This window comes from Folsomia candida, unplaced genomic scaffold (assembly GCF_002217175.1).
Source record: "Folsomia candida strain VU population unplaced genomic scaffold, ASM221717v1 Fcan01_Sc002, whole genome shotgun sequence".
In the NCBI taxonomy this organism is placed as follows: Eukaryota; Metazoa; Arthropoda; class Collembola; order Entomobryomorpha; family Isotomidae; genus Folsomia; species Folsomia candida.
In genome coordinates this window covers 5,281,481-5,306,789 of record NW_019091194.1, presented here as the reverse complement: position 1 = coordinate 5,306,789, position 25,309 = coordinate 5,281,481, and the positions used below count along the sequence as shown (strand labels likewise).

The 25,309-nt window shown below is 39.3% G+C and overlaps 5 protein-coding genes across 7 annotated transcripts; 2 read left to right on the top strand and 3 right to left on the bottom strand.

The window, feature by feature from the left end:
• The first annotated feature begins 2,229 nt into the window (after positions 1–2,229).
• On the top strand, positions 2,230–7,128 carry LOC110843239. The gene is made up of 11 exons (XM_022089200.2): positions 2,230–2,423; positions 2,492–2,809; positions 2,915–3,073; positions 3,178–4,002; positions 4,079–4,285; positions 4,427–4,638; positions 4,727–4,830; positions 4,931–5,090; positions 5,163–5,899; positions 5,979–6,183; positions 6,263–7,128. The coding sequence occupies exons 2-11, from the start codon at positions 2,558–2,560 to the stop codon at positions 6,441–6,443; spliced, it is 3,042 nt and encodes a 1,013-aa protein (XP_021944892.2). The 5' UTR covers positions 2,230–2,423; positions 2,492–2,557; the 3' UTR covers positions 6,444–7,128.
• Positions 6,739–9,885, bottom strand: LOC110843238 (CCR4-NOT transcription complex subunit 8). The gene is made up of 9 exons (XM_022089199.2): positions 9,688–9,885; positions 9,498–9,626; positions 9,057–9,430; positions 8,879–8,977; positions 8,616–8,809; positions 8,372–8,533; positions 8,154–8,268; positions 7,940–8,080; positions 6,739–7,850 (listed from the first exon to the last, which is right to left on the bottom strand). Exons 1-9 carry the CDS (start codon positions 9,725–9,727, stop codon positions 7,512–7,514), a joined length of 1,593 nt encoding a protein of 530 aa, XP_021944891.1. The 5' UTR covers positions 9,728–9,885; the 3' UTR covers positions 6,739–7,511.
• A 123-nt stretch (positions 9,886–10,008) lies between these two features.
• On the bottom strand, positions 10,009–22,507 carry LOC110845117 (nascent polypeptide-associated complex subunit alpha, muscle-specific form). Its single transcript, XM_022091479.2, has 20 exons — positions 22,437–22,507; positions 22,272–22,376; positions 21,862–22,190; positions 21,531–21,779; positions 21,377–21,465; positions 21,169–21,287; positions 20,820–21,088; positions 20,341–20,747; positions 19,839–20,260; positions 19,697–19,766; positions 14,788–15,168; positions 13,703–14,721; positions 13,340–13,631; positions 11,920–13,267; positions 11,434–11,760; positions 11,247–11,332; positions 10,872–11,081; positions 10,702–10,803; positions 10,477–10,620; positions 10,009–10,401 (listed from the first exon to the last, which is right to left on the bottom strand). The coding sequence occupies exons 1-20, from the start codon at positions 22,437–22,439 to the stop codon at positions 10,268–10,270; spliced, it is 6,105 nt and encodes a 2,034-aa protein (XP_021947171.1). The 5' UTR covers positions 22,440–22,507; the 3' UTR covers positions 10,009–10,267.
• LOC118434688 lies at positions 16,839–19,608 on the top strand. Its single transcript, XM_035848756.1, has 4 exons — positions 16,839–16,946; positions 17,053–17,405; positions 18,366–18,689; positions 18,786–19,608. Exons 2-4 carry the CDS (start codon positions 17,160–17,162, stop codon positions 19,440–19,442), a joined length of 1,227 nt encoding a protein of 408 aa, XP_035704649.1. The 5' UTR covers positions 16,839–16,946; positions 17,053–17,159; the 3' UTR covers positions 19,443–19,608.
• Positions 22,508–22,691: 184 nt separating the features above from the next.
• On the bottom strand, positions 22,692–25,144 carry LOC110843631 (methyl farnesoate epoxidase). 3 transcript variants are annotated; one of them, XM_022089616.2, is made up of 8 exons: positions 24,952–25,144; positions 24,628–24,873; positions 24,322–24,544; positions 24,016–24,196; positions 23,803–23,932; positions 23,438–23,736; positions 23,200–23,372; positions 22,692–22,843 (listed from the first exon to the last, which is right to left on the bottom strand). In XM_022089616.2, the coding sequence occupies exons 1-8, from the start codon at positions 25,040–25,042 to the stop codon at positions 22,744–22,746; spliced, it is 1,443 nt and encodes a 480-aa protein (XP_021945308.1). In that variant the 5' UTR covers positions 25,043–25,144; the 3' UTR covers positions 22,692–22,743. The 3 variants fall into 3 exon arrangements, with proteins under 3 accessions (XP_021945308.1, XP_021945309.1, XP_021945307.1); XM_022089617.2 differs by having other exon boundaries at positions 23,231–23,372; positions 24,952–25,143; XM_022089615.2 differs by having other exon boundaries at positions 22,692–22,922; positions 23,231–23,372; positions 24,952–25,141.
• Positions 25,145–25,309: the final 165 nt, after the last annotated feature.

Below are 25,309 nucleotides of genomic sequence, written 5' to 3'. Positions count from 1 at the left end.
CCGAAAAATTATCCAACATTGGCGCCGCTAATAAATTGGTCGGCGTTGACCTCTGACCTGTATCATGTTGTAAATATGATACAGTTCATATTTTTTTAAAATTATCACAACGTTCTCTTTAGCTAATATATTCGCAATAGTGTCACCACCGATCGGAACAAGTCACAGAACACTGAAGGACAAAATTATAGCTAATAACTTGTTTAAAATATAAAATGCATCCCAAAATCAGTGTCATCAAATTGATGACATGAATGATGACGATTTATTCGTTTAGTTTATTTTTGTAGTACTATCAAAATCAAATCCGATCTTTTTATCAAAATTAATATCGTGTGTTCATTTGGTTCAGTTGCAATTTCATGTTAAAAATGTATTATGTTCTAATTTTTGTTGTCGAATCAGTTCCAGGTCTCTAATAAATCATAACTGCATCAGTAGAATATTCAAAATCGGTTTGCATTAATTCAGTCCCCAACTGATTTTATCACCGCCCCACAAGTCGGTCTCAATGGTATTCTGCCCCCCAGTAAATCCGCCCCCAAATGCAATAGAAACTATTTTTAACCATTTAAAGAGGACAAGTAAAAGTCAAGATGTCCATAATTCGTGTCACCAGGCGACAGTAGAGTTACCTTAATTCGTGAGGGAGCTTTATTTCTAAGGGATCATTATTCGTAACCAAAAATGCCAGTCAAATATGTTACTCCGTGACAACATTTTCATAAAAAATTTTAATTTTTAGCCCGACCCAAGGCTTATGTACCCGTGTTGTCCATCTGTACAATGATAACTCTTTTTAAAATTATCCGATCGACTTGATATTTTCCACACATATAGACCATCCAAATACACAACTCGAGTTCGAAGACTGGTTCGATCGGTCAAGTGGTTGGCCGGTAGGGGTCATATGGGTGTTGGGGGTCAAGGGTAACGAAAATTAAAAATTTGCGTGAAAGTTTATAATGACTAGCAATGGAGGAATATAACGTAGAATTAAATAGATTTTTATCTTGAGGTACTCTATAGGGTAAATGTTAATCCTAAGTTATTTCTCGACTCCATACTAAATTATTTCAGCTGATTATATCAATTTTAAGAAATCGGTGTGGACCACCCCCTAGTGTCCCTCTGCAAATTTGTGTTCATATTTAACTTCCTATTATTTCATGAGAAGGCAGTAAAGATCTCTGGTCCTAATTTCAGCTTTCCATGTTAATCCCTGAAAATTGGTGGGGGTCACCCCATAGGGTCCTTCCAGATGAAAATTTTCCAGATTCCAATGTATATTCTTCCATGAAGAGCGATAAGAAAACTAAATGCCAAATTTCAGAACGATATGACGATTTTGAAAAATCAGTATGGGTTAGTGGGTCACCCACCCTTCCAGATGAAAATTCTACCAATTTCATTTCATATTCTTCCTTTAGGCCCCATAAGCAACCTATCCACCAAATTTAAGTTAGATATGACGACTTTGAAAAATCGGTAGGGGTCACCCCATAGGGTCCCTCAAGATAAATTTTTCGAATTTGAGTTCATATCCTTCCTTTAGGACCCATTTACTCCTCTGCACCAAATTTGAGCTTTCTACGACAATTTCGAAATTTTGGTGCATAATTCCCAACCACCCAGATGACCCCTACGGGTCAACCAGTGGACCGATTTTGCCCATCTTCGAACTCGGTTCCTAACTTTGTCCAATATGCATCTGGTAAAAATTTCAAGTCAATCGGCCAACTCGTTCCAGAGTTGTCGAAAGAAAGACAGACGGACGGACGGACATGACAATTACATAAGCCCTGGTTCGGGCTAAAAACAAATGTCAACGTCACGAATTATGGCGAATTTGCCAGGGAACGACAAACGTCTACGTCACGAATTAAGGTAAGGTTTTCTGTGGCAACATATGTCGTCGTCACGGGTTATGGAGCGGATTTTGACGATGACATATGCCTTTGTCACGAATTATGGACAAGTCGCCAAAGCGACATATGCCACTTTCACAGATTAAATGGTTAATTCCGTTTTTAAATGGTATCCAGGTCAAAATTAATTAGTTTTTATAAGGTTAATTAAAAAGTATTCATGAAATACGTACGCAATAAATATCTTGGCAACCCATGTTTGCATCTTGTTGTCAACTTTTATTTGACTTTCTATGAAAAAGAAAACACAGTTGACTGTGACAAAAACAAAGTTTCTCAATTTGTCCGGGAAGTGAAGTGCGGCTGGAGAAGTCGAGCGATTTTCGTTGCATTGCAATAATTGACAATCCACACGATCAGTCGTGGAAAACTTGTAAATTGTTTTATACTACGTTGTCTGAGATAGTTTTATGAATTGACAAGACAATCTGATAGGACTCATCTTCTTTTCCAGTCATCCTCTCGGCCATCAACAAAGCGACGGCATTCATACAGGTTGCATCAGTTTAATGGACGAAGATACAAATTGCATATTAATTTATTTCGGTGTTTTGTTAATTTAGTGTGGCGCATTGCGCATATATTGAAGATATTCATTTGCGCCACGTTTGGATTGATCCATCACCACGATGGACGCCGTGCTTCAGCCTGGGACATCGGCGAACAAGAATCTGGAGACTGATGGGCGAAGTAGATTAAAAGTAGGGGATGAAGTTTGTCGTTTAGTTGAAGACGAACTAGTATTCGGTACTATTCAATATAAAAAGGACAAACAATCTGCTTCCGAGGATAAGTCCTCAAACAAGGATGATGAAACGTGGGTAGTTAAATGGATTCATGATCCAAGCATGTCTGTCGATGCAGAGGCGAGTGGCAGGGACGTAAGTCTTTGTATAGTTCTATTTAAATATATGCACACTATTTAATTTTAGTGTGACGAATATTTAAAGCCAAGATAAGATTTCATTTCTACTCTGCTTTTTCAGTTGATTCCAACTGACCGTGCAATTTACAAAGGGTCTCGAGTACGAATGGGGGAAAAGCGTGGAATGTGTCGCGCTGTCTTGCATAAGGCAGATGTGCGCATTCTTGGAACAAATTCGGTCCTACAGGCTGTAAATATTGAAGAATTTTCACACTTGAAAGTAAGGGTTGGCAGAAGTGATACAATAAGTTCATCAAAGCTTGACTACTTTCATTTTCATAAGTATTTTTTATTTATTTATTTTTTATTTTATTTTTAATTTAGGAGTTTACACAAAAGTCTGTGGTCCACTATAATGGATGGCTTGGAATCGTCCAATTATGCGAGAGGAAAGTTTCTATTCGTCTTAGTGATGGCTCTCTTTCATTGTATGATCTCAACACTGTCCTTCCAACTGGTCAGTTCCGTCTCGAGACACACTGGATAAATGAAACAGTAGCCAACTTTTGTTTGAATGGAGGAATACTTATTAAACGTAAACCACAAGAAGCTTCAGACTCGCTTTCAGTGATCTCCCCCCCACAAGAAACAGACACCGAGGGAGAACCATTTGCCAAGAAGGCAAAAGGAATAGGGTTTATCCGAGATCTTCAAGTGGAAAGCGTCAAAGTTCAATGGCTTCATCAAATCGATCCAAGTTTTCCCGATAAGCCAAGACAAGAATTCAAAGAAGGGCGTCAGTTACAACTTGTTAAAGAAAATGTTTCAGTTGATGATGCATCCTTTTCATTTGAAGTTGGAAACTTGGGTCGGATTCGAGCAAGAAAGTTTTCAGACGAATATCTCCGATGGGACGCTTGGCAGAAGAAGTTTGCAGCACAGAACATTTCTACCAAGATGGCGACGCAGCTAAGGTCTGGATTGGAGTATGAGAAATCTGTGCGTAGCAAATATTGGAGAGCATATAATAGGAATGCTGGGGATGAACTAATCGGCGTTGGTGCTTCTGGTGGTGGGGACGATAATAAAGAGAACGTACAAGGATGCATTGACAATGAAAGAAAAGAGGGAGGCAGTGGTGACGAGGTTGAGCAGTTTGTTTTAGTTGAGATTGCACATATTTCAACAATTCCAGATATTGTGTGGGAGGTTAGCCAACCTTTGCAGGACATTGAAATTAAATTAATTAGTAATTTATTATTATTATTATTATTATTCGTCGCAGGACAATACATCAGAGCTTCCATCTTCCTCCCTCGATCTTGAAATAACTGACGACACAATATTCAATGATGCCGAGCCATGTCCTGGCGATTTTATAACTTCTCGACACCTACCGTATCCAGTCGACAAGACTTATTGCGTGGTCCTCCGCCAAGAATTTACAAGTACTGGGGTGAAAAGCTTGGTCGTCAGAGTTCTCGATACTGAGGTACGCTAAGACGCCAAATGCCAGAAATAAATTATTTGAATTTTTTTATCGCTTTAACTGACGAATACTCCAACACCTTGTGATTAAAATAACATTTTGTAGTTGCATTATTTTAATATTAATAGGTAATATTATTAACAGATTCCAGGAAAAGTTGTAGCGGACCAGGCCTCCATCGTTGCAGCGGATCTCCGTCTTTCAGCTTCAGTAAAATTTGTGGAACGGCACCCTGTTTTTCAGTATTTCAACGAAAGCAACACTATTGTTGTCGTAAATGAGGAAAGCCCTGGTGGTAATAAGATACGAATTGGGAATGTTATGAGGACAAACCTCTTGGGTAAAGTTAACGTGAGGTGGGTAACGAGTATTTACATACAACATACTTAATTAACAGAGTCCCAATACCCTTTATTAATTAATTTTTATTGATTTTTACTTTAGGTTCTTGGAAGGAGGTTCTAATTACAAGGAGGAGTGGATATGGCCTCAAATTTGTGCTATCTACTCGGCAAAAGGATTTGACCTGGAGTGTGTCAAAAGTCACGGTGAGGTTTTTACTTATTGCATTTAATAATATTGAAGATTTCAGTTTTTAAATGTTTTTCAAGTGACGCTCATATTTTGGTGTGTTCTGTTTGATTTTAGTGGTGGACAGTGATTCAAGTATCGAGTTTGAAATGAAGGTTCGTAGCGTGTTGGAAATGCTGGATAACAAAGTGGATCTAGTCTGGAAAAATGCGTCAAAGTCAGAAAAAGATTTTGCAGTTTCGTTGAAAGAATTCGATTTTATTTTCAACCAATACAAGTGAGTGAAGTAAAAATATTGCAATTCAACTCATCGGTTAAATACCCAAGTCCACTCGTTGCACAATTACAGGGCTATCTGCGTCCGCGCATCTCAACCCTTCACTCACACTGCTTATAACGCGCTCACTGCGCACCTTTCCCACCCGATTGGTGTTGATGGCCGTCTATCCTATCTGAAAGGCAACGATGTTCTAATTCAGCTTGTCAGTTCTGCCGTCAAAGAAATCGTTGCAAACGCACATGCTGTACTCGGAATTAATAATGACGCTCAATCTTCCGAGGTGGAAATGATTGATTTAACTAAAACTGAGGGTAATATTGGTGTCACCGACCCATTAGAGAAAATTTTTGCCGAGACCATTGCCCTCCTCGAACATCATCCCGTTTCTCATCATTATTCCCGATCGACTGAATTTAAACCGGATCACGGGGCAAGTTTCAAAAAATCCGTAGCGGAAGAATTTGACCGGCTCAAGAGAATTTGCTCCACTGAGACAAAAGCGGAAATGGGCATATTGTCAAGATGTTTTGAAGACAGAATGGACCTACTTTCCTTTGTTATTCGTGGTCCAGAGGAGACGCCCTATGAAAATAGCCTGTATCTTTTTGACGCTTATCTGCCGTCCAATTATCCAAATGTTCCGCCAAAGTTTCACTTTCATGCTTTCAGAGCAGGTAGACTTAATCCGAACCTTTATGCCGAAGGAAAGGTTTGTGTATCTTTACTTGGGACATGGGAAGGAAGAGATGAGCGTGAAAAGTGGACAAAGGATTCTAACATTGTTCAAATCTTGATATCAATTCAGGGTAAGCACTAAATTATCTTATTATAACAATATGCTTTGTTTCTGCTATTTACGATTAATTTTTTGCAAATGATATCCAGGACTTATACTGGTTAAGGAACCTTTCCATAATGAACCAGGATATGAGGTCAACCAGTTCAATGCCGACAGCTCAAACGTACAACGTCGGAACTATAACACTGTGCTGATGCCACTGATCGTTAAAATGATGATAAATCAGATTACCTTCGGAATGGAGCCATTTACTGAACAGATCAATGATTTCTATCGTCTGCAAGTGCCCATGTAAGTTTGACATTTAAGAATACCACCTTGTTAAAAAAACTATAACAAAATCTAGACTTGTGACCAATTTTATCCACAGTTTCCTTGCTCGCTGGCGCAGATGGTTAAAAGTTACTAAGAAATCTGAGTTGGAGAATGGGAGTAAACCACCTGCTTTTGAATTGTATCCTATCGATTCCAACTTCAAACGTGTTATGACAGAAGAGCTGGATAGTTTGGAGAAACTATGGAAAGACAAATTGTCCAAGTCAAGCACGTGAAGATAATCAATCAGTCTAATTCTATTCCATTGATTGGACGCTCAAATTCTTATATTTTGTAATATTTGAAGTAGGAAAGTTTAGCCTGAATCTGAAATATTTTTTTCATATTCATATTTAAATTCACAGTGACCAATGAAATTGTATGCATTCAAGTTTTGTACCTTAAAGTATAATCATAAAAACTGAAAAATGAGACTTTAGTACATATGCAATTAGACAATATATATACTTAGAATAAATAGCTTTGCAACAAATTTGATAGAAGAAAGCTGTGTTATGTATGTACCCTTGATTATGAAAAGCGCCAGTAAATTTTATGAGGCCTTTATTCATATTGCAAGATTGAATTATCACTTTGCAGGTTTCAAAGTCCTGTACATAATTAATTTATAGTAACAAAATATATGAACCAGATAAATCTAAGCTCATTCGTTAGATTTGATACATTTTAGCACCGACTACTGTGATAGCTTTGGAATTAAACTCATCGTTAGTACAAAATTTGTGAAAAATACTTTTTACATAAATTAGTTTTAACGATTTCATGAAAAACTAGTTGTCTTATTTAAATAATTTACGTCTTAGGCAATCTTGTTGCATACAGTATTTCAGACTTTTAGTTACTACTAATGATAATCAGTCTTAATTGACCATGAATTAATTGGATGTAATAATACAAAAATAATACTCAATATTGAGATTGACAAAAAATATAATTTGTAATGACTTAACCGGCAGTTGAGGAACGCCTAATAATAATCGAACACACATATTTACTGACTTGAATAAAGAAATGTGACAATAATTATAATAATAGTTAAATAACAATAATTGAAAGCTCTTGAAAGTTTGGTTTAGCACAGCTAAGTATGTTTGACCAGATTGATTATCAATCTTTTTTGCTATTTGGACGGGTTTCCTATATACGAGATAAGACTTATTGCTTACAATATTTGGATTGTAGTTTTCACTAGTTTTCAGTACATTTCAGTCAGGATATAAATATTATTTCGTTCGACTTGGCCCCTGACCAAGACCTTTCGTTTCAATTTAAATTTCCATAACTTAATGTTCCTTTGGTTTTTCTTCAGTATTAATCTTTTTGGACTTTCCTACTCCACTTGTAATAGTGGTGATAGTGGTGGTTGTAGAAGTAATAGCTTCATTTTTTTCGGTTTGTGGTTGAGACTCTCCTTGATGCTCTTTTTCTGCTGGAACAAAAGTACTACTACTAGGTTTTGTAGCAGTAGGATCCACAAATGGCTTTCCTGCATTGATGACGACGGCGTCAGGAGGGAGAGGATAGAAGACAGTGTCCCCTTCATCGGATGGATAGTATGTGCCAGTCAATCCGAAAAGACGACCATTGTACATTTCATCATCAATCATATTTTCAAAGTACATCTGTAATGTGCAGATAGTTCTAATAAGTGAATATTTAATCTTCAAATACAATATATCGGACCTTACTCGAAATATGTATATGTACATACCTCACGCATTTTGAAATAAGCCAGACCAGTCAAGAGCGAGTCACTGCCAGCTTGGTGGGACGGACCAAGACGAGTCACTCCAAGCTCATCGGCCAATTCTTGCAATCCACCTTTCAAGGATCGACAGCTTTTCATGAGGTACTGTTAAAAAAATAACATATTTCAAACTTCTGTCATCATCTCAGTATTAATGGTATTTACAACAAAGTCTCGCCTTAACGTCGTAAAGAAATGGGAAGAACAATTTTAAAATGTCGAAAAAATCGCCCACTTCAGGTGGAACTGGCTGATCTCTTAAAAGACGATACATGTATCCAAAATCGTATCCACTGCAATACGAGTATGTTAATTTTAATTTTGACATGATAATATTAATATGTAACAAAACACCAGGTTTTGGGATAGCTCAATAATATCCATCCACACGCGTACCTATGAAAGGATATCCATCGTACACCGTCATTCAACACTAGATCAGAACTGTATAACAATTCTGAAAACGTGAAAGGATCGATTCCGTCAGATTCCATCCGATGAAACTGAATCCCAGATGACTGCAAGAGTTCAATACTGTCATTCGCATACATGTCGTCACTACGTATAGGTTGGTAAAATTAAATTTAAGAATAGTTTGGTCATCTATTCAAAATTCATTACATCATAATTCCATACTCACGACAAACTAAATTTAAAGTTGAACTGCCAAGTGCAAACGCCTGGTGGAAGATTGCCACACTCGTCGAGCAGAGTGAAGCCAAGCTGAATTAGTCGTAGAGAGTTGCAATTTACACGAATAGTTTGATATTGGTATTCTGAGGGCGACTCGAATGTCCCAACTGGTCGAACAGGAGCTCCTGGAAACTCCGTATCCTAATTCAACACGAGAACCTTGTTAGTATGAATAAAATATGCAATCTGACAAAAATTATAAATACTCACGACCGCTACATAGTTGTAACCATTCCTTGAAAGTGAACGAATTTGGCGAAATTCTTCCCTTAAATTGAAACTCCACACGTCTCTAATTCCTGTACTTGACTACAGTAGAATAATAAACAAAATAGTTTTTCCTTCCATTTTTTTTCTTACGTTAATTATCCATGCAAATTTTTCTAACCTCAGTAGAAATCTGAATGCAATTATTGCTCACGTTCACATTTTGTACTGACTGAACTCCATTGAGCAACATTTGTGCCGCTGATAAGACTCCCGAGGAACCGCTCATCCTCTCACCCCCAGCACCGAGAAGTCCATTATCTCCAGAACCAAGCAGACCAGACCCAGACCCACGCATCGCCGCAAATCGTCCCCCTGGAGCATTACTGCTACTGCTGGTGGTTGGATTGTTGTTAAATGTATTCGAATTATTGCTGTTGGCATACTGTTGCTGGTATGGGGCATATGCTGCCGCGACGACGGAATGTTGTTGTTGCTGCTGATGAAGAAAAGTTGCATTTCCAATAGAATTATTAAGCTGTTGTTGTTGTTGTGCTAAAGAAAGCAAAAAGATCAATATGGCATCGACAACAAGAGAAGTAATTTCAATTTCGAAACTTACAATGCTGCTGCTGATTATACAGCATGCCAGGAGTTAAACAAATGCCAGGCTGTCCAGGACTATGCGTGGGATGTATGGGCCGAAGAAAATTTCTATTTCCGCCACTACCAGTGTAGACTTGCTCAATATCTACAAGACAATTAAATATTTAATTTATATTAGTTAACTGAAATACTATTGCAATACTAACCACCAGTGCCACTGGGAATATGTGAATTGTTAGAAGTCATCTCGTCGATGACCCACTAGAAAATTAGCACCAAAAACCGCAGTACCACCTAAAAAATAAACACCTCCTCAAACAAGCCTACATCTACCTACTCTACTAATTAAATGCTACGGAAGATGGAAAAGAAGAAAGACAGAACTAAAATATGCATACAAACCTAAACCGAATGAAAACTAAGAAGGCAGGAAGCATGGACAGATCAGAGCAGACAACAGACTATGAATTTGGCAGAGTTGAGAAATCTCATGTTCTTCATTCTCAATAATAACGAACTTTCTATTGTACTTACTTAAATTTTATTTCCACATATACCATACCCCAATATTTTATAATTTACAATAGTAGTGTGAGAAAAATAACTAGTATTATTACTTTTATTATTGTTAAAGTCTTAAATTATAATGACCAACGTCGTCCAACAATGTCCAAGAAAAAAATAACAAGGACTAATGTAATGTATTGAACGGTCATTTATACTGGAATTATCAAAAATTAATATTAAATGGAGAAATTGAGACCAATCAAGTTTCCTATAGTCAGTTCAAGAAGTGCTTCCTCCTCCTGTGGTCGCACCAACAGCCACAGTAGCTCCACCACCAACTCCCCCCACTTGTGGTTGACTTTGACTGGCCAGCGTCTTGGCTGCCTCAAGTCTCGCTTGTCGCTCGGCTGTGGCTGAGAAATGCAATAAGATTATCAGATAAGCACTTGGATAGAAGTAAATGATAATCAAGTTGACTATATAGATACCCTTTTCTCTAGCCTTTCGCTTCTTCTTGCGTTCCTTTCTCTCCCTCACTTGAATCCTTCCCTTCACTTTCATCCACTCTTCACGAATGTCTTGCATAGATTTTACAACCAAAGCGATCCGGTCTTCGGGATCAGTGACACCATCTTTATAAGCATACGAAACCGAAAAAAACGTTAATGGTACATGTAATATGCGTAACAGCACAATAAGCAATGCCGACTCACCAAAATTTGCATACAAGTGATTAAATTTCTCTGAATGTGGTTTCTTTGCCAAATTCACAGGAGGTGGAGGAGGACCACGAATGGCTTCATGGACATCAATTGCTGCACAAGAGGACAAAAGGACAGTCACATTAAAAAATCAAACACAATATTACCCGTTGCTGGCTTACAAGACTGAATTTTTCTCCCACTACTCGATCGTATTCCTCTGTATCCAAATTGTCTGGCGTAATCATCTGTAGGACTCTTTTTCCTTATCATTCTCCTTTTCTTTCCAAGCGGACTGGACATTGGGAGATGTGGCCGACTATTTCGAGAAGACATTTTAGATGACGTGGGTGTATCTGTTTTACTCGTTTTGCGCGATGGGACACCTGGACCTAGAAAGAATAAAAACGTCATGATTGGATGAGTTGCGTTGGATCAAGATTTTTGTAAGGGGGTTAATTTGGAGATGATCATTAATCATTCCCCAAAGCAACACCCAATTACAAAAACCTCGTCGTTGTTGGATAAATGATAGATATAGATAGATTAGTTCATACTTCCACTGTAATAACTTTTGGAATTGACACTATCATTATCGCTGCTTTCTTTTGACTTGTCTTCCTCTTCCATTTCGCCGAGCGGCCTTAAGAACAGATCATAATTAGTTAATTAGTTAGATGCGTGGGTTTTTGTGTCATAATAAATTTGCAATTTTGTCATGTCTAATGTTCATTTTTTAATTACACATGTGGGGATCCCGTCTCTGTTGAGAACGAAGCCGAATCGGGCGATGATGGGGGCGAATCATGCATTACGACCAAACTCTCACTTCGTTCCACAACCAGTCTTGGCTTATTATTATTGTCCATTTGTGATCCTTTCTTTGGAAGCAGAGTTGGTCTAGATGAAGCGACACGTTTCTTTTTCTTATCTTGCTCTTCGTCCTCTTCTTCGTCTTCATCCTCCTCGTCCTCCTCGTCATCTTCATCATCTTCGTCATCATCATCGTCACGCTTGCCAAGTCCACGAGAAAAGTCAAACTTGCTACTAGCGTCGCGATCAGGGGCTGGACTGGTGACAAGGAAAATACAAAGTATTAATTATACATACCATACGCAAGACTCTATATTGTGAGACTTATTCAATCAATTGAAATAACAGGAAAGTTTAAGTAGATAGTACGATCATAATTATTTTGCAATGTAGCGTATACACTATATATGTACCAACCTTCCTGGAATTTCCTCCTCACACAAGAGTGAACTGCACGATTCTTCCGCAGAATCTTTAATGCTGACCGGAAGCAGGACTGCTTTGGCGGAGAGGGTGTATGAAATCTGCGAACTGTTCCTACTTATGTTTCCACCACCGCCCGTGGTGGTAACTTTCTCTGATTCATCGTCCTCTTCTGGTTCAAGTACTTCTTGTGATTGGAGAAACGATGGGGTGAGTGGTCGAGAAGATTGCTGGTGAGTGTCAACCACGTCTTTCACCAACTTGGAACCAACCTTTCGTTCTGGTTTGATTGGTTTCTCTTTAGCTTTCTCTGGTGCTGGTGCTAGTGGTGGCGGTGGTGGTTGTTGTAGAGCGACAGTTATTGTAGGTTTGGTCACGTCATGAATTTGCCTAGGCTGGGGAGATGGTTTAATTTTACCGTGTTCGACAGGAAGGTGTTGCTGTTGCGTCACGGTGGAAGGAATAGTTGGTATGCTAACAGAAGGGACGGCTGCAGGCTTTTGTGATGGAATAACGGCCGCAACATGTGGTTGAGAAGAAGATAGTGGTGGTTTTTGATCACCTTTCTGCACTGGACCCGTTGCTCCAGCTCCTTTTACACCACTAGATGAAATTTTGTCCTGCTGAGTTGTTGACGGAATGACCAGTTCAACGTGTTGAGGTTTTCCTTTGATCTGTGGTGCTGGTGGCAGAACAGCTTCTTTCTTGTGTGCGGTAGGAATTGAAATCACAGGGGGCATAACAGAGGAAGTAGGAGCTGGCGCAACTGTTGAACCTGTTGATACTGGTACTTGAATTGGACCAGTTTTATGCATTAGAGTAGAAATGGTTTCGTTGATTTTTGTGATGGCAACGTGACCGGGGGCTGGTAGAATTGTTTGTGCTTGTTGTGGTTTGGGAATTGTTTCCTTGTTTATTCTAGGAGTAGTGCTACTGCTACGTTCCAATATTTGAGTAGTAGTAGTAGTAATGGTAGTAATAGGAGTAGCAGTAGTAGTAGCTTGGTGGTATTGGTTGTGTTGTTGCTGCTGCTGTGGACCAGGAGTAGAGGCAATTTTTTGCATCTTTGATGGTGGTGGGCCAGTTATGCTTGGAATAGTTCGAGGTGGACCTTTCGGAGGAGATTCTCCACGTCTCTTTTTTGGTTTTGGTGGCGTAGCTTCCTTCTCTTTCGGCGTAGCAGCAGGTTTCCGTTTTTGCTCTGGTGAGTCAACAGAAGGCGGTTGTCTCGGTTTCGACGGGGTGCGTGGTTGCGGTCGCTTTTTCTTAGCATCAGGGGTTGCAGGAATGGGATGTTGTTGAGATGTCACTGCGATTGTTGGAGTTGAGTGGTGTGGATCACCTAAAAGGATTAAAATTAATAATCTCATGCGCCACTAATCCTCAGTTCAACAAGGTAAGTTTAATAAGATACCGTGCATGTCCCGTGCTACGACCGGTTTCTGTTGCTGTCCCATTTGGGAGAACCCTTCCTGCTTAAGAGGATACTGTCCTGGTTGGCTTGGATGTATTACTGGCTTTGACGTCGTCAGTGTCGAAGTAATAGGCGTCATTCCTCCGGGAGTTAAAGAGGAACTTGATACAGTTGGGGCTACTACAACAGATGACTGTCGCGTACCTGACGACGTGACCGGAGTTCTCGTCATGCTTACATATGGCGATAGTAACGTTCCAACTCCCGGGCGTGGAACCACAATGGGTGAGTGCTAAAGAATACCACATGATTAATTAGCACGAATTTAGCAAAACTTGTGGATAGTTCGTTATAAACTCTTACTATCGGAACTGAACCGGATCCACTGGTCACTGTAAGGGCAGAATAAATCGGTGCCACATGTGGTGTCGTGGTCGAGGTTGGGGGCCCAACTAATCTTGGCATTGGCCCAACGCCCATCACCACTGGTGGGGCTGGTCCTCTTCGCCTGTGTTGTTGTTGTTGCTGAGGAGTAGGATGAGGTGGTGTTTGTACAGCCCTCCCACCACTCGCTCTGGGTGGACTCCTCCCAACCGTCAAGGGTGGTGGGTGCGACGTAATAATGGGAATGTGGAGAGGTTGTGGAGGGACGACTCCAGAAACGGTAGGTTGCTTCGAAATTGCAATCTGAGAAGGAATAGCTGCTCCAACCGAACTGGTTGTTGTAATTGTCTGCGGTGTTGTTGATGCAGTAGTGGCAATAAGATTAAGAGCCGCCTTCCCTTTTGATGCACCGGTAACTGGAGTAAGCATGACACCAACTGATGATGTTGGTGGTGTAGTCGTAACGACCGCCTTCTCCTTTTCTTTCTCGTCCTTATTGTCATCCTTTTTGTCTGGACTGCGTGGTGAAAACATTTTCAGTTTTGGTGCTGTTTCACTTGTATCTTCCTCAAATTCGTAAATATCCAATTTTTGTTCTCCACTCGTAGTACCCCCTCCCGTAACCAGATTCGGTGGAGATATAGAAACTTTGGGAGCCGTATTTCCTGTTGTTCCTGGAGTGGACGACGATAATGTTTTTGCTTGAGTAGCCACCCCAGTCTTCAAAAGCTTATCAGAGCTCTTTGACTCTGGCCTGGTGGATGAGGAAGTATCTGGTGTGGTGGCGTGTTGCTCCTTTCTTGGAGCACCTCGTGCAGGAACATCACCCGAGGGTTTGATATTCTCTGGTGTTGGTGGAAGGAGAGTCGGTGGTAAGGGTGCCTGTTTCTTATCCTTATTCGCCTTTGACCGGGTCGGAGTTGGGGTTCGTATTGGGGGTGGTGGAGGTGGAGGGACGGCAACTTTCTCTTGTTCTGACTCCGAATCGGATGTAGCATCTGTAACAAAAACATAATATTGACATACCAAAAATACTCTTGACTACTTAAATTTTGTAAACTTACCAGATTTCTCGCCCTTTTTATAACTTCGTTTAGTCTTCTTTTTTCCAACAGCAGTAGCTGTGACCGGTTCATCACTCGCAGTACTTCTTTCTGAAGTGGAGAGGCGTTTCCTTTTAACACTGCTACTATTCGATGGAGTAGGACTTGGTGCATTGGCTGCTGCGGATGCAGTCTTACTTCGCGTCCCTGTTGATGACGAAGTAGGAGGTGGAGTTGGTGCGGATGGGGTCACACTTCGTCCGCGTTTCTTGCCTTTTCCTCCTTTATCCTCATCTCCCATGTGAGAAGACGGTGGTGCACCAGGACCTTTTCCTTGAGCTTTGCTTTGATAGTTTTCCCTCAAACTCAGATTTTCAGCAATTCTTTCACGTGAAATCCATTCTAAATAGTTATATAGTAGATTATCAAACGACTTATGGGCAATGTTAAGATAACGATTTACATCAGTTAGAAGAGAACTCAACTCATGAAATGGGTTCAGAGCGTGAGCGTGGCTTTGGGACGCCACAAACAAATATAAGTAAGGATCGCATTTTGTTCATCGCAACCAGTTCGCATTTGGAGTTTGGGGAGAACGTTACTACACTTGCTTAGCACGTTCATCCATCATCATGTCGGAAAATTTAAGCGAACCAAATGCACAGCCTCCTGTCACAGTAACACGACGGAAAAGTGGACGACAATCGACATTGCTGGCAAAAACTCCAAATTTGTCACACGATCAGATAGCAGTCAAGTTTAACAACCAACAACTTATTTTTATTGCCCCTGACGATTTGAAAACGAAGGATCCATCAGAATACGAATTCCAACTTTTTCTTAGTGAGGCAAATACCTAACAACGAAAAAAATTTACTAAGTATGCATTTACCCCACCCAAAAAAGTGAAATAATTCTATTTCTCGGCCATTTCTGAACCGATTTCGATGAAATTTGGGGCCAGATCATTGTTACGGAATTTAGAAACGATGTGCAAGTCGACTTAGCGATTTTTTGATTTTGACCCGAGTTATGCCCCAAAATGTGCAAAAATTTTCACTCGTAGGCACGTTTCTATCCATTATTCCATTTTGGAGCATAATATAATCCTAAGCAATTGCAAAAAGGTTACACCAACTCGTTCTGAACATTTTAAGACCAAGTTGACCGAAATCGGTTAAAAAATGACCACGATATTCAATTTTGAAAACTAAAAATTTACTAAAATTACTCTGATGTAAATGTAATGGCGGTGGTGTAGTGCAAAAATGTCGTTGACAACCAATTACAAGTTCTAAATAAACAAGGTCCCAAAAAATGGGAAATCTTAGTGAGGCAGTGCAATCACAACTAAAATTAGATTGAAGAATTTTTGCATCACCGCTCTCGGTACCATTTTTGCTGGAATAATTGTGAATTTTCTTTGCATCCGCATGAATTCTTAAATCTTAACTGGAGAATTCAGGGCAGTTTCATACTACACATGACGTACATAGACATATTTAATGGACGAGAAGTGTGCTAAATTAACTGAGATCAAATATAGGTATAATGGATTAACAATTGTGACCTATAAAATTGCTTAAAAAATTGCAAATCTATAATTTCATATATATGTATATTCTGTATTTCTCAAATCACCTTTGAGGGGGACGAAGTATTCTAACAATGGAGGTCTCCCAACGTATGCGCACAGATTTGGACCAAACTGGCGTCAATCTATCACAAATATAATTAGGATGAAATTTTCAAATAGAACTATCTGCCAATGCGCAGGTTTGGCGGAGATATTTGCATAAAAAGAGGAGAAAACCACGAAAAAGCCCTGCAAATTTTTAATTTTCCAAATTTGCTGCACATTTTTCCCGCTTTGGATGCAAATATCTCTGCCAAACCTGCGTATTGGCAGATAGTTCTATTTGCGAATTTCATACTAATTATATTTGTGATCGATTTACGCTAGTTTGGTCCAAATCTGTGAGCATACGTTGGGAGACCTCCATTGTAAGTGATTAATGCTTCCAGTATAAAATGTTACCAAGAGCGGTGATGCAAAAATTCTGCAAATCTAATTTTTGTTGTGATTGCACTGCCTCACTAAGATTTCCCATTTTTTGGGACCTTGTTTATTTACAAAGCAAAGGACAGTGATGACGTCATTCGGTTGGAACAGCAACAAGGTAAACATTTCAAATATTATGATAAAATTGTTTTCGTTTAGCAAAGTACATACTTGTAAGAATGTTTTGTTTATAATTTGACCATTTATTGCTAATTTCTCAAAAGTTTCACCAGAGTGGAAAGAACGACCGGAAGGAGTTCCGAAGTCAATCTTTGACGCTATAAAAGCACATTTACGGTGGGGTCAAAATCCAGGAGAGACCGACGAGACGATGGATTCAAGTCCGCAATTTTTATCGTTGATGGAGGAAGTCGGAGACAGATTGACTCCGCTATTTTGCAGCTTCACTCACCAAGACGGGACAATTACGCCTATTCAACACAACGGGAAAGACGTCTGCATTAGATGGTACAAGGAAAGAAACATCCTCTACAAAGTTAAAGACGACCGGAATTTTGGATGGAGGGGAGGATCAAATCAAATTTGTTGTATTAGTTCGTGCTGGACAATTTCAAAGGTAATCAAAGCATAGTTAAAAAAATCATCTATTGAATTTATTAGAGAGTTGGAGATTTTTTGTACTTTTACTTGTACTGTACTGTGACTACAGTACAATACAAAAATTAGTACAAAAATCAAAAGACCTGGAGAATTTCATTATTTTGTACTCTGAAAAAATTGTATTGTAAAACTCCGCGAAATAGATGAGTCAAAAATTGAGACAAATCAACTCATGATATACAAAATGAGAATCCCTCCAACATGTGCGTTTAAAACGATCAAACCAAAAAGTCGAAATTTTTTACCCTTGACCTCGATTAAAACGGTCACCAGGCTGATATAAGCCGAAATGATAGTAATTTCTGAAATCCTCGCTTCAAAGTGAACTACGTCTGCAACGGTTGAAATAAAATATTAACATTTTTGACCTTTGACCTCGTGAACATGGTCACGGGGTCTTCATACGTTAAAGCTATGCAGATTTCTTAAATTCTCGCCTTAATACACGTCTAAAACAGTCGACACTTAAATTGTGACCTTTGACCTCGTCCTTTCGGTCATTGGTTGGTCGTAGGTCAAAAGTATTGACGACTATAAATTCTTGGTGAAATTTCCTTTAAAATGATACCGCATATGAAAATTAAGGTACAATTTTGCGTTTACTTCACGCCAGGGTGACCTTGACCTTGACCACAGGGAGCCCATCTTCGAACTCGACCTAGGGTCAAAAATTAGAAGCAAAATGGCGAAAACGGCGTCTGATTACATTGAGGCGTTCTAGAGATATCCTAGTTGCCAACCCTTGATTTTTCCACAGTAGTACAAATTGAGCCCGTGTTTCAATTTGTCTACTGTAGACTGTAGAATTAGTACAAAAAGCTGATGACGTCATCATCTAGAGTCCACAGTACAGTCTACAGTCAGAGTACAAGGAATCTCCAACTCTCTATTATTAATCTATAAATTATTTATACAGGACCGAACAGTGGGCAAATGCAGACTCCATTCGGAAAAGTCACAAGAAGTGATGCTATTGCGGGACGCAAATAATTACGATAACCCCACCATTATTATTAGTTGCCCACAATTAAAAATGACCCCATATTCAGAGGATGACATAAATAACATTGTATCAGCATCCTGGTTTCGAGAAGTGTACTCTACTATCGACCGTTATATGACACAGCGAGGAGGTTTATCAGCCCTCCTTGTTGCCCCTTGTGAGCCGCCCTTGTTCGTGATTGATCGGTCAATTCCTGTTCCAACAACTTTATCAACACGTCAATACAATATTATAGGGGTAAGTCATAAATATTTATAGTACAAAAAAAGCTTTTTATACACATATTGTAATTATTAAGGGAAAATAATTTTTGTGCATTTCTTTATAATGTAGGTTGGTACATCTCTTCTGGTTTTCTTCCACAATTACGTATACAAAGACTACAACGACCCGATAGTCCTACTTATGGAGCAAGTTAGTTTCATGGGAACAGATCTTGATTTTTGGGATGAAGTTCACACTTTCCTCAACAACAATGGACTTGATTTCAAAACTTCACCCGTTTCATCATCACATGAAATTCAACCAGCTAAATTTTTCCCCCCACATATTGACATGAATAAGCCATACAGCTATATTGGACACAATCGTCAAGGAGGTTTATACGACGGTGCGTCTACATCTCTAAAAATCAGAAGTATTTGTTCCGGAAGCAGCACTCACTCCACAATGGAAACATCAATGACCCCATACCAGGACACAATTATTCCCTTGTTCCAACAAATTTTGCAAGATGAGACGGAGATGACCAAGTTGGCGTTGCAAGCAGAGTATTTGGGGACCTGTGCCACAATCATTGCGACTCTTTTGCATTTGGAAACTAATGGAAGAAGGATCTATCCATTCACCCAACAAATCGATCATCATTTCGACAGTGTAGTACATCCGGAGCTACATTTCTCACTGTTTTCAATTAAGACAGGTTTACAATTAGAGGTAGACATGAGTCAACTAAATTTTGACAATGGAAAGCCCGAAATTCTATTCTAAACTAGTTTTTCTGAATTAATTTGATTTTGTATGGGCACTTTTTTATGTTCAAACTACGCTATAAACGACGATGAATTGTAATAATTGCTCCCGTTAGTTAAAATATGTATTGACTGATTTATGAATTACTGACTACCTACTAAATATAATTATTTCTTGATACATACTTCTCGTGTTTGGAGATTCTCTTGATTTATAATACTTAAGTTTAATAGCAGTTGCACTATCATAATGCATTTATAGAATAAACTTACCATCGTAGCGAGTATTCCAGCCCAAATAGTGGACAAAATAGGTACCTGTAACCTCCTTGACGTCGACGACCTGAAGTAAAGTATATGTATAGTAATTAGTACACTATTAATTTCAGTTACACATTTACACTCTCAATTTCACCTTTGCATCGTATGTCACATTATGATCTCCCTTGGGATAAATAACAGAAAGTTTGTCGCCCGTCTGAATATTGACCTCGTTCCCAATCAAACCTGGCAGAACTTGTTCGTCCACTTTGTGCTCGACTGTAGATGATTTAACGACAGGGACTTCAACACTAGCTGCTTCTTTACTTGATGCAGCAGCGGCAGCAATTTCTTTTTTGCTCTTTCGCTGACTTGGTCCCCGCCCTCCAGTACTTGGAGTCGGTTGCTGTTGCTTGCTTTTAGAGGAACCTTGAGAAGAAGGTGCTGGTGAAGGGGGTCCGTCTTCTGGTTCAATAGGAGCACGGTCACGTTGCTGTTTAATTGAAACAGATGACGTTAATTCTTTCTCTTTGGTATCCTTGTCTCGTGCGGATGATTTGCCACGTTTCTTTAGCTCTGAAAGAAAATAGTAGATAATGTCAATACAAAATGATTTGAGTGATCAGCCTGACTCTAAATAAAGTTTATTTGTTCACCTTTCTCTTCCTCGACTTCCTTCTCTGTATTTTTGGTTGTAGCTGGCTCCTTTCTCGAACGCGAAGAATCTTGACGACTTCGAGACCTTCTCGGTTCAATGTCGTCTCTCTTCTGAGGAGGTTCGTTGTCAACAACTTTTTCAGCAGATCTCTTCTCTTCCTGAGCAGCTGTATCTACTTGAGCATCTTTCGACGCAGCCGCCGCCGCCGTTGCTGCTGCTTCTTGTTGGTCTTTCTCCTTTTTGGTAAGAGAAGAACTGCTCCCTGCAGCTGATGACGAGCCTGAAGGTGGGACAGGAGTACCCGTTTGTCGGTAAACCGTTCGAGAATTTCGTGGTTTCGAGACAGCCGCAGTGTGAATGTTGTATCCTAATTTTTTATTAATTTCTTCAAAGTGTAGGAGATATCTAAACCACGAATATAATAATTCATCAATGTAGAGAACATTCAACAATTTAAAACAAAACAATCTCACTTACTTTTTATACGCTTGTTTAACCAAATTGATGGTACTAGTGGATGGAATCGCACCAAAGCCCAATCTTCCCGTGATATTCTTCCACTGCCCACCATTTGTCACTTTGGAGTAGCCACCTTGATCGACAACGACAGAGTATAGTTTATGCAGGTCTAGATCTTTGTTACAAACGGTAGGTGCCTTGTTAATTGGGGTTGCGCGTTCTTCCATAAATTTATATAATTGTGCAACAAAATTGTCCTTCTTTTCTCGGACGGCTTCGCCGGGTCCCTAAAAACATTTTTCACCATCATAATTTAAATAATGAAGAAAGCTGGTTGATTCATTGGTTATTAATTTTTTCTTCGTACCTCAGAATCGGAATCGTCGTCATCGTCATCACCCATCCCATTAGATCCGAATAATGCATCTCTATCCCAATGTGGGGGAAGTTCATCCTTCTCCAAATACGACACAGCTTTGTCAACCGCTAATCGTATCAGTATCAAAATAATCAAAAACATTACGTCGCGATTCGATAAATTATATAAATAAAAAAGAAAAACTTTAGATTTTTACCAGATTTCAACCCTGACGAACTAGGCTCCCCTTTTCCATGTTGTTGATCCTTGGTAAATTCAGTAATTTCCTTTTTGGGTACCGTGTAGCTGTGAGATTAATTAGAATAGTAAAGTTACTGATGCTACACTGGTTATTATTTAGAATCACGTACTATCTCCCATCCTTAAAAGATCTCACAAGACATTCATCTTTTACTCTTATTTTGACCGTTTCCTGCGCCGCTGGTGAAACTACAAGTGCCGGGAACCAAGAATCTCTGGAGCCCTTCTTTTTATCAGAGATTTCTACCGTGACAACTCTTCCAAAATCTATTTCGTGGGGTTCTATTTTTTTCCTTCCTCCGCGACTAGGAGATGTGGATACTACTTCTTCGTCAGAAGAGTCATCCTTATCATCCGCACTGCAACAACAAGAAAACGAAATGTCAATATCACATTGCCATCGAAGCAACATTAAACCCCATTAATAATTTTAGATCTTACTTTGCCACCCTCCTCCTCACCCCTCTTCTTCCTCCCACAACTGGATTAGAGAAATGCTCGGGATGTGTTAGTGGAAGTTGGTCCAAGGTCTCACTCTCGTTAAAATGACGACCTGACTTGAGACAAAGTGCGGACCGGCGCAAGGTCGTGATATCACCGTCATCAAAGACGACTGTGTATTGAGAACAGTCTTGAATTTTAGAGATTGTTGCTTCACTATAAGATCCACGATCAGGGTGCTTTGCCTCCACCGTAGCGCCGACTCGTAGCGTTCCTTTCATAAGGTCGTCAGAGATAAGGAACGAACCTAGGCCGGATTTAAAAAGGACCTGATCCCGAAAGATTCCAACAATTAAAGTAAACCAAAATTCACTATAATAATTAATTAAGGTAGTTATTATAGTAAGTACCCTGCATTTCACTACTCGAACAACCTTCCTTATCTTTGCCTCACAAAATGCCCCCTTATATTTGGCAGAGACCTCCGTCCCCACGGTGAGGTAGGGTGGGTCATCCTATAAGCAAAGAGTGTCACAATTTAGTTAATGATTAAATAATTATTTAATTGAGCTCACCATTGTCGTGTGTTGTGTTGGGTTTGTTGTTTACGAAATACCGATGCACCGTTGTAGAGGGGAAATGTTTTTGTGTAAACCGGTGATTGTGGCGGAAGTCTAATTTCGCCCCTTTCAGAAATGAACTCATTTTTCATAATTATTTTGTATCATTTTCTATGCATTTTGAAAATTAATTTGAAGTCTATTTAAAGCTATATGCTATATATAATTTTCATGAAATGCTGGGCATTTAAAAACATAAACAAAATGAGATTTTTATTTAGGTTTCAAAAGCTTTTATTTATTTATTAGTATATTTGCTTTATTATCGTCCTGTCACCCTTGCCCAAAATTCTTTCGGTGCCACTGTGAACCCTTCGACCGGTGTCAAATCAGGCTTTTCTCTACCGGAGTCCAATTCCAACCTAAAGTTTTGAAGGATTACCGTGAAAAAGTCGAATGAGCTCATTCTCGCGAGAAGTTCCCCAAGACAAACACGTTTGCCTAATCAATTGCAAAGAATGTTTTTAAAAGTATAAAGTACAGGGTGGTTAAAATGTCACGCTACAATGGGAAATTTTTTGATGGGAAAAACCCCTAAATCTCCATTAGTTACAAGATTTTAGATTGAGATTTTAATAATTATTATCAAAACTGATGGAGCATTGATGACGAAATTCTTAAAATGTTGAATTTTAGCGATAAAATTTCGGTAACTAATGGAAATTTACGAATTTTCCCCATCGAAAAATTTTCCATTGTAGCGTGACATTTTAACCACCCTGTACAAAAACTGTGTGCATATTTCCAACCATGTCCAAAACCCATCAGTCTCTCTGTCTTGATAACTTTCCCATCATCTCCAAGGAATCTCTCCGGTCGAAAAACTTCAGGATCTCTCCAGTAATCCTTGTCCATGTGGACTGAGGCGAGTGAAATGAGACAGAATGTGTCCTATGAATTGCAAATTATTAGCCCCAAAAAGAATAAATGTATGTATGGACATGAATTTAAATAACCTTGGGCACCGTCCATCCCCTAATCTCTACATCCTGCAACGTAGAATGTGGTACAGTTATTGGAGCAATGCTTGAAATCCGCATCAATTCGCATAGCACTGCTTCACAATATGGCAAGTGGATGCGATCTTCGTACACTGGGAGTCTTGCTTTCCCGACGACTTTATCCAACTCTGCTTGAACCTTACATTGGACTTCGGGGTATATAATCATGTATAAGAGGGAAAAAGCGATTGTATTTGTCGTAGATTCTGCACCCGCTGCGAAAAGGTCGTGCAAGATGACGAGGAGTTGCTCTTCTAAAATATGATATTACATGTTAATAAGCATCAATTTCCAACCTCAGAGACAACAATAAGTCACACCAGTGAAATCGCTGTCCAAATTGCCTGCCAACTTGATTGCATTAATCTCTTTAAGGTATAAATCTATAAAGTCTCTTGGTTGGTCGTCCTCGTTATCATTTAATGCAGTCGAGTGGGCACGTACTTCTCCCTTCAAAAATTAGTTAATCAAGTGCTTAACTGACGTGCCTAATATGTTTACAATAGCATTGCTTATATTGAGTAATTACACACCGCTAACATTCCCATCAATGCATCCCTTCCATCCTTCATCTTCTTAAACTGCTTTGACCAAGGTGGGAAAAACCTTAGAAAAGGCCAATCTTGCAACGCACCCCCATCCGCATTCCCACTCCGAAAGACTTCGTACAGAAGGTGCAGAAGACGCAGGAAATCTGGGTCATCGTGGGGCGATCTACAGATATTTGCATATAATGAGAATGACTACGTATGTATTTTTTACTTGTACCAAATCTAAATAAATGTTGCATATGAATATTTATAGCACATTAATTAGTAGTAGTTAGTATTTTAGCTAACCTCTTTCCCGATAAAATAACCCACAGCACATTGATAACTGGAGGTCCGAAAGCATTGTCCAAACGTACAGGATTGGGGCCAGATTTTAATCGCATAATAAGTTCAGATATCTCCTCATGAATCACAGTTTCCATCGAACTTTTTCCAAACCCAAAGCCACGAAGGTGTCGCAGTGTGAAGCGACGTTGATTTTTCCAGCTCTCCCCCTCACCAAATATTAGCCCTAAAAAATTGTTGAATGAATGCTTTATATACGTATTACTGAACAATTTACCAAGCAAATAGGTTATTAAAAACTTAGCATACCCAGCTTTCTCCCTTCGCCATAAGTCAATTTATTCAGAAAAATCTCGGGTCGTCCTTGAAATTCGTCCCGGGACAAAACCTCCTTCACCGCGTCATAACCTGTGACCACAATCGAACGCATTTGACCCAGGTGTATTCCTGTAATGGGGCCATATTTGTGACCTAGTTCTATTAATGCACGCGTAAAATTGGAGTTCAAACGGGAGAAGATATATGCACCACCAGCCAGAGGGTAGTTTGCAGGACCTACATACATACGTATGATTAGAATCAGCGACTCATCAAGTTATTTATATATATACGCGTATTATATTAGTTCCTTACCTGGTGGGAAGTTTGGTGGGGTAATGGGTGTGGTGAGCCGGTAGATTAGATATATAAGTAGGGGGAGAAGGAGAGGAAGAAGGATGAACATTTTTGCGTTTACCTATTAGTTTATGTCCATCAATTAAATATACTTTATGTTTGGTGGGATGAACAATCATATGAAATGAGTGGCCTCGAAAAGAGTCATTTCAGCAGCGAGTGGTTAATTATGTTTGTGTTATATAAGTGTTAGGTAAAAAAATCTGAGAATGATGTAATATTTGCCTACAATTCTGAATCATGACTGGATGTTATTCAATGCAACGTCAATTTAACATCAAACGACTTAACATTATTAAGTAACAAAATACTTTGT

Coding starts and splice junctions, on each gene's coding strand:
- LOC110843239 (XM_022089200.2), top strand. CDS start 2,558: ATGGACGCCGTGCTTCAGCCTGGGACATCGGCGAACAAGAATCTGGAG. Junction 2,810..2,914: donor CAGAGGCGAGTGGCAGGGAC/GTAAGTCTTTGT, acceptor CTGCTTTTTCAG/TTGATTCCAACTGACCGTGC. Junction 4,286..4,426: donor TCAGAGTTCTCGATACTGAG/GTACGCTAAGAC, acceptor TATTATTAACAG/ATTCCAGGAAAAGTTGTAGC.
- LOC110843238 (XM_022089199.2), bottom strand. CDS start 9,727: ATGACTTCTAACAATTCACATATTCCCAGTGGCACTGGTG. Junction 8,081..8,153: donor CATTTCTTTACGACGTTAAG/GCGAGACTTTGT, acceptor TTTTTTTAACAG/TACCTCATGAAAAGCTGTCG. Junction 7,851..7,939: donor CTTATTTCAAAATGCGTGAG/GTATGTACATAT, acceptor TGCACATTACAG/ATGTACTTTGAAAATATGAT.
- LOC118434688 (XM_035848756.1), top strand. CDS start 17,160: ATGGATTCAAGTCCGCAATTTTTATCGTTGATGGAGGAAGTCGGAGAC. Junction 17,406..18,365: donor CGTGCTGGACAATTTCAAAG/GTAATCAAAGCA, acceptor TTATTTATACAG/GACCGAACAGTGGGCAAATG. Junction 18,690..18,785: donor GTCAATACAATATTATAGGG/GTAAGTCATAAA, acceptor TTTATAATGTAG/GTTGGTACATCTCTTCTGGT.
- LOC110845117 (XM_022091479.2), bottom strand. Junction 13,632..13,702: donor GATCCGGTTCAGTTCCGATA/GTAAGAGTTTAT, acceptor GGTATTCTTTAG/CACTCACCCATTGTGGTTCC. Junction 10,621..10,701: donor TCACTTGTATGCAAATTTTG/GTGAGTCGGCAT, acceptor ATGCTTATAAAG/ATGGTGTCACTGATCCCGAA.
- LOC110843631 (XM_022089615.2), bottom strand. CDS start 25,042: ATGTTCATCCTTCTTCCTCTCCTTCTCCCCCTACTTATATATCTAATC. Junction 24,874..24,951: donor CCCACCAAACTTCCCACCAG/GTAAGGAACTAA, acceptor GTATGTATGTAG/GTCCTGCAAACTACCCTCTG. Junction 23,373..23,437: donor GGGGATGGACGGTGCCCAAG/GTTATTTAAATT, acceptor TGCAATTCATAG/GACACATTCTGTCTCATTTC.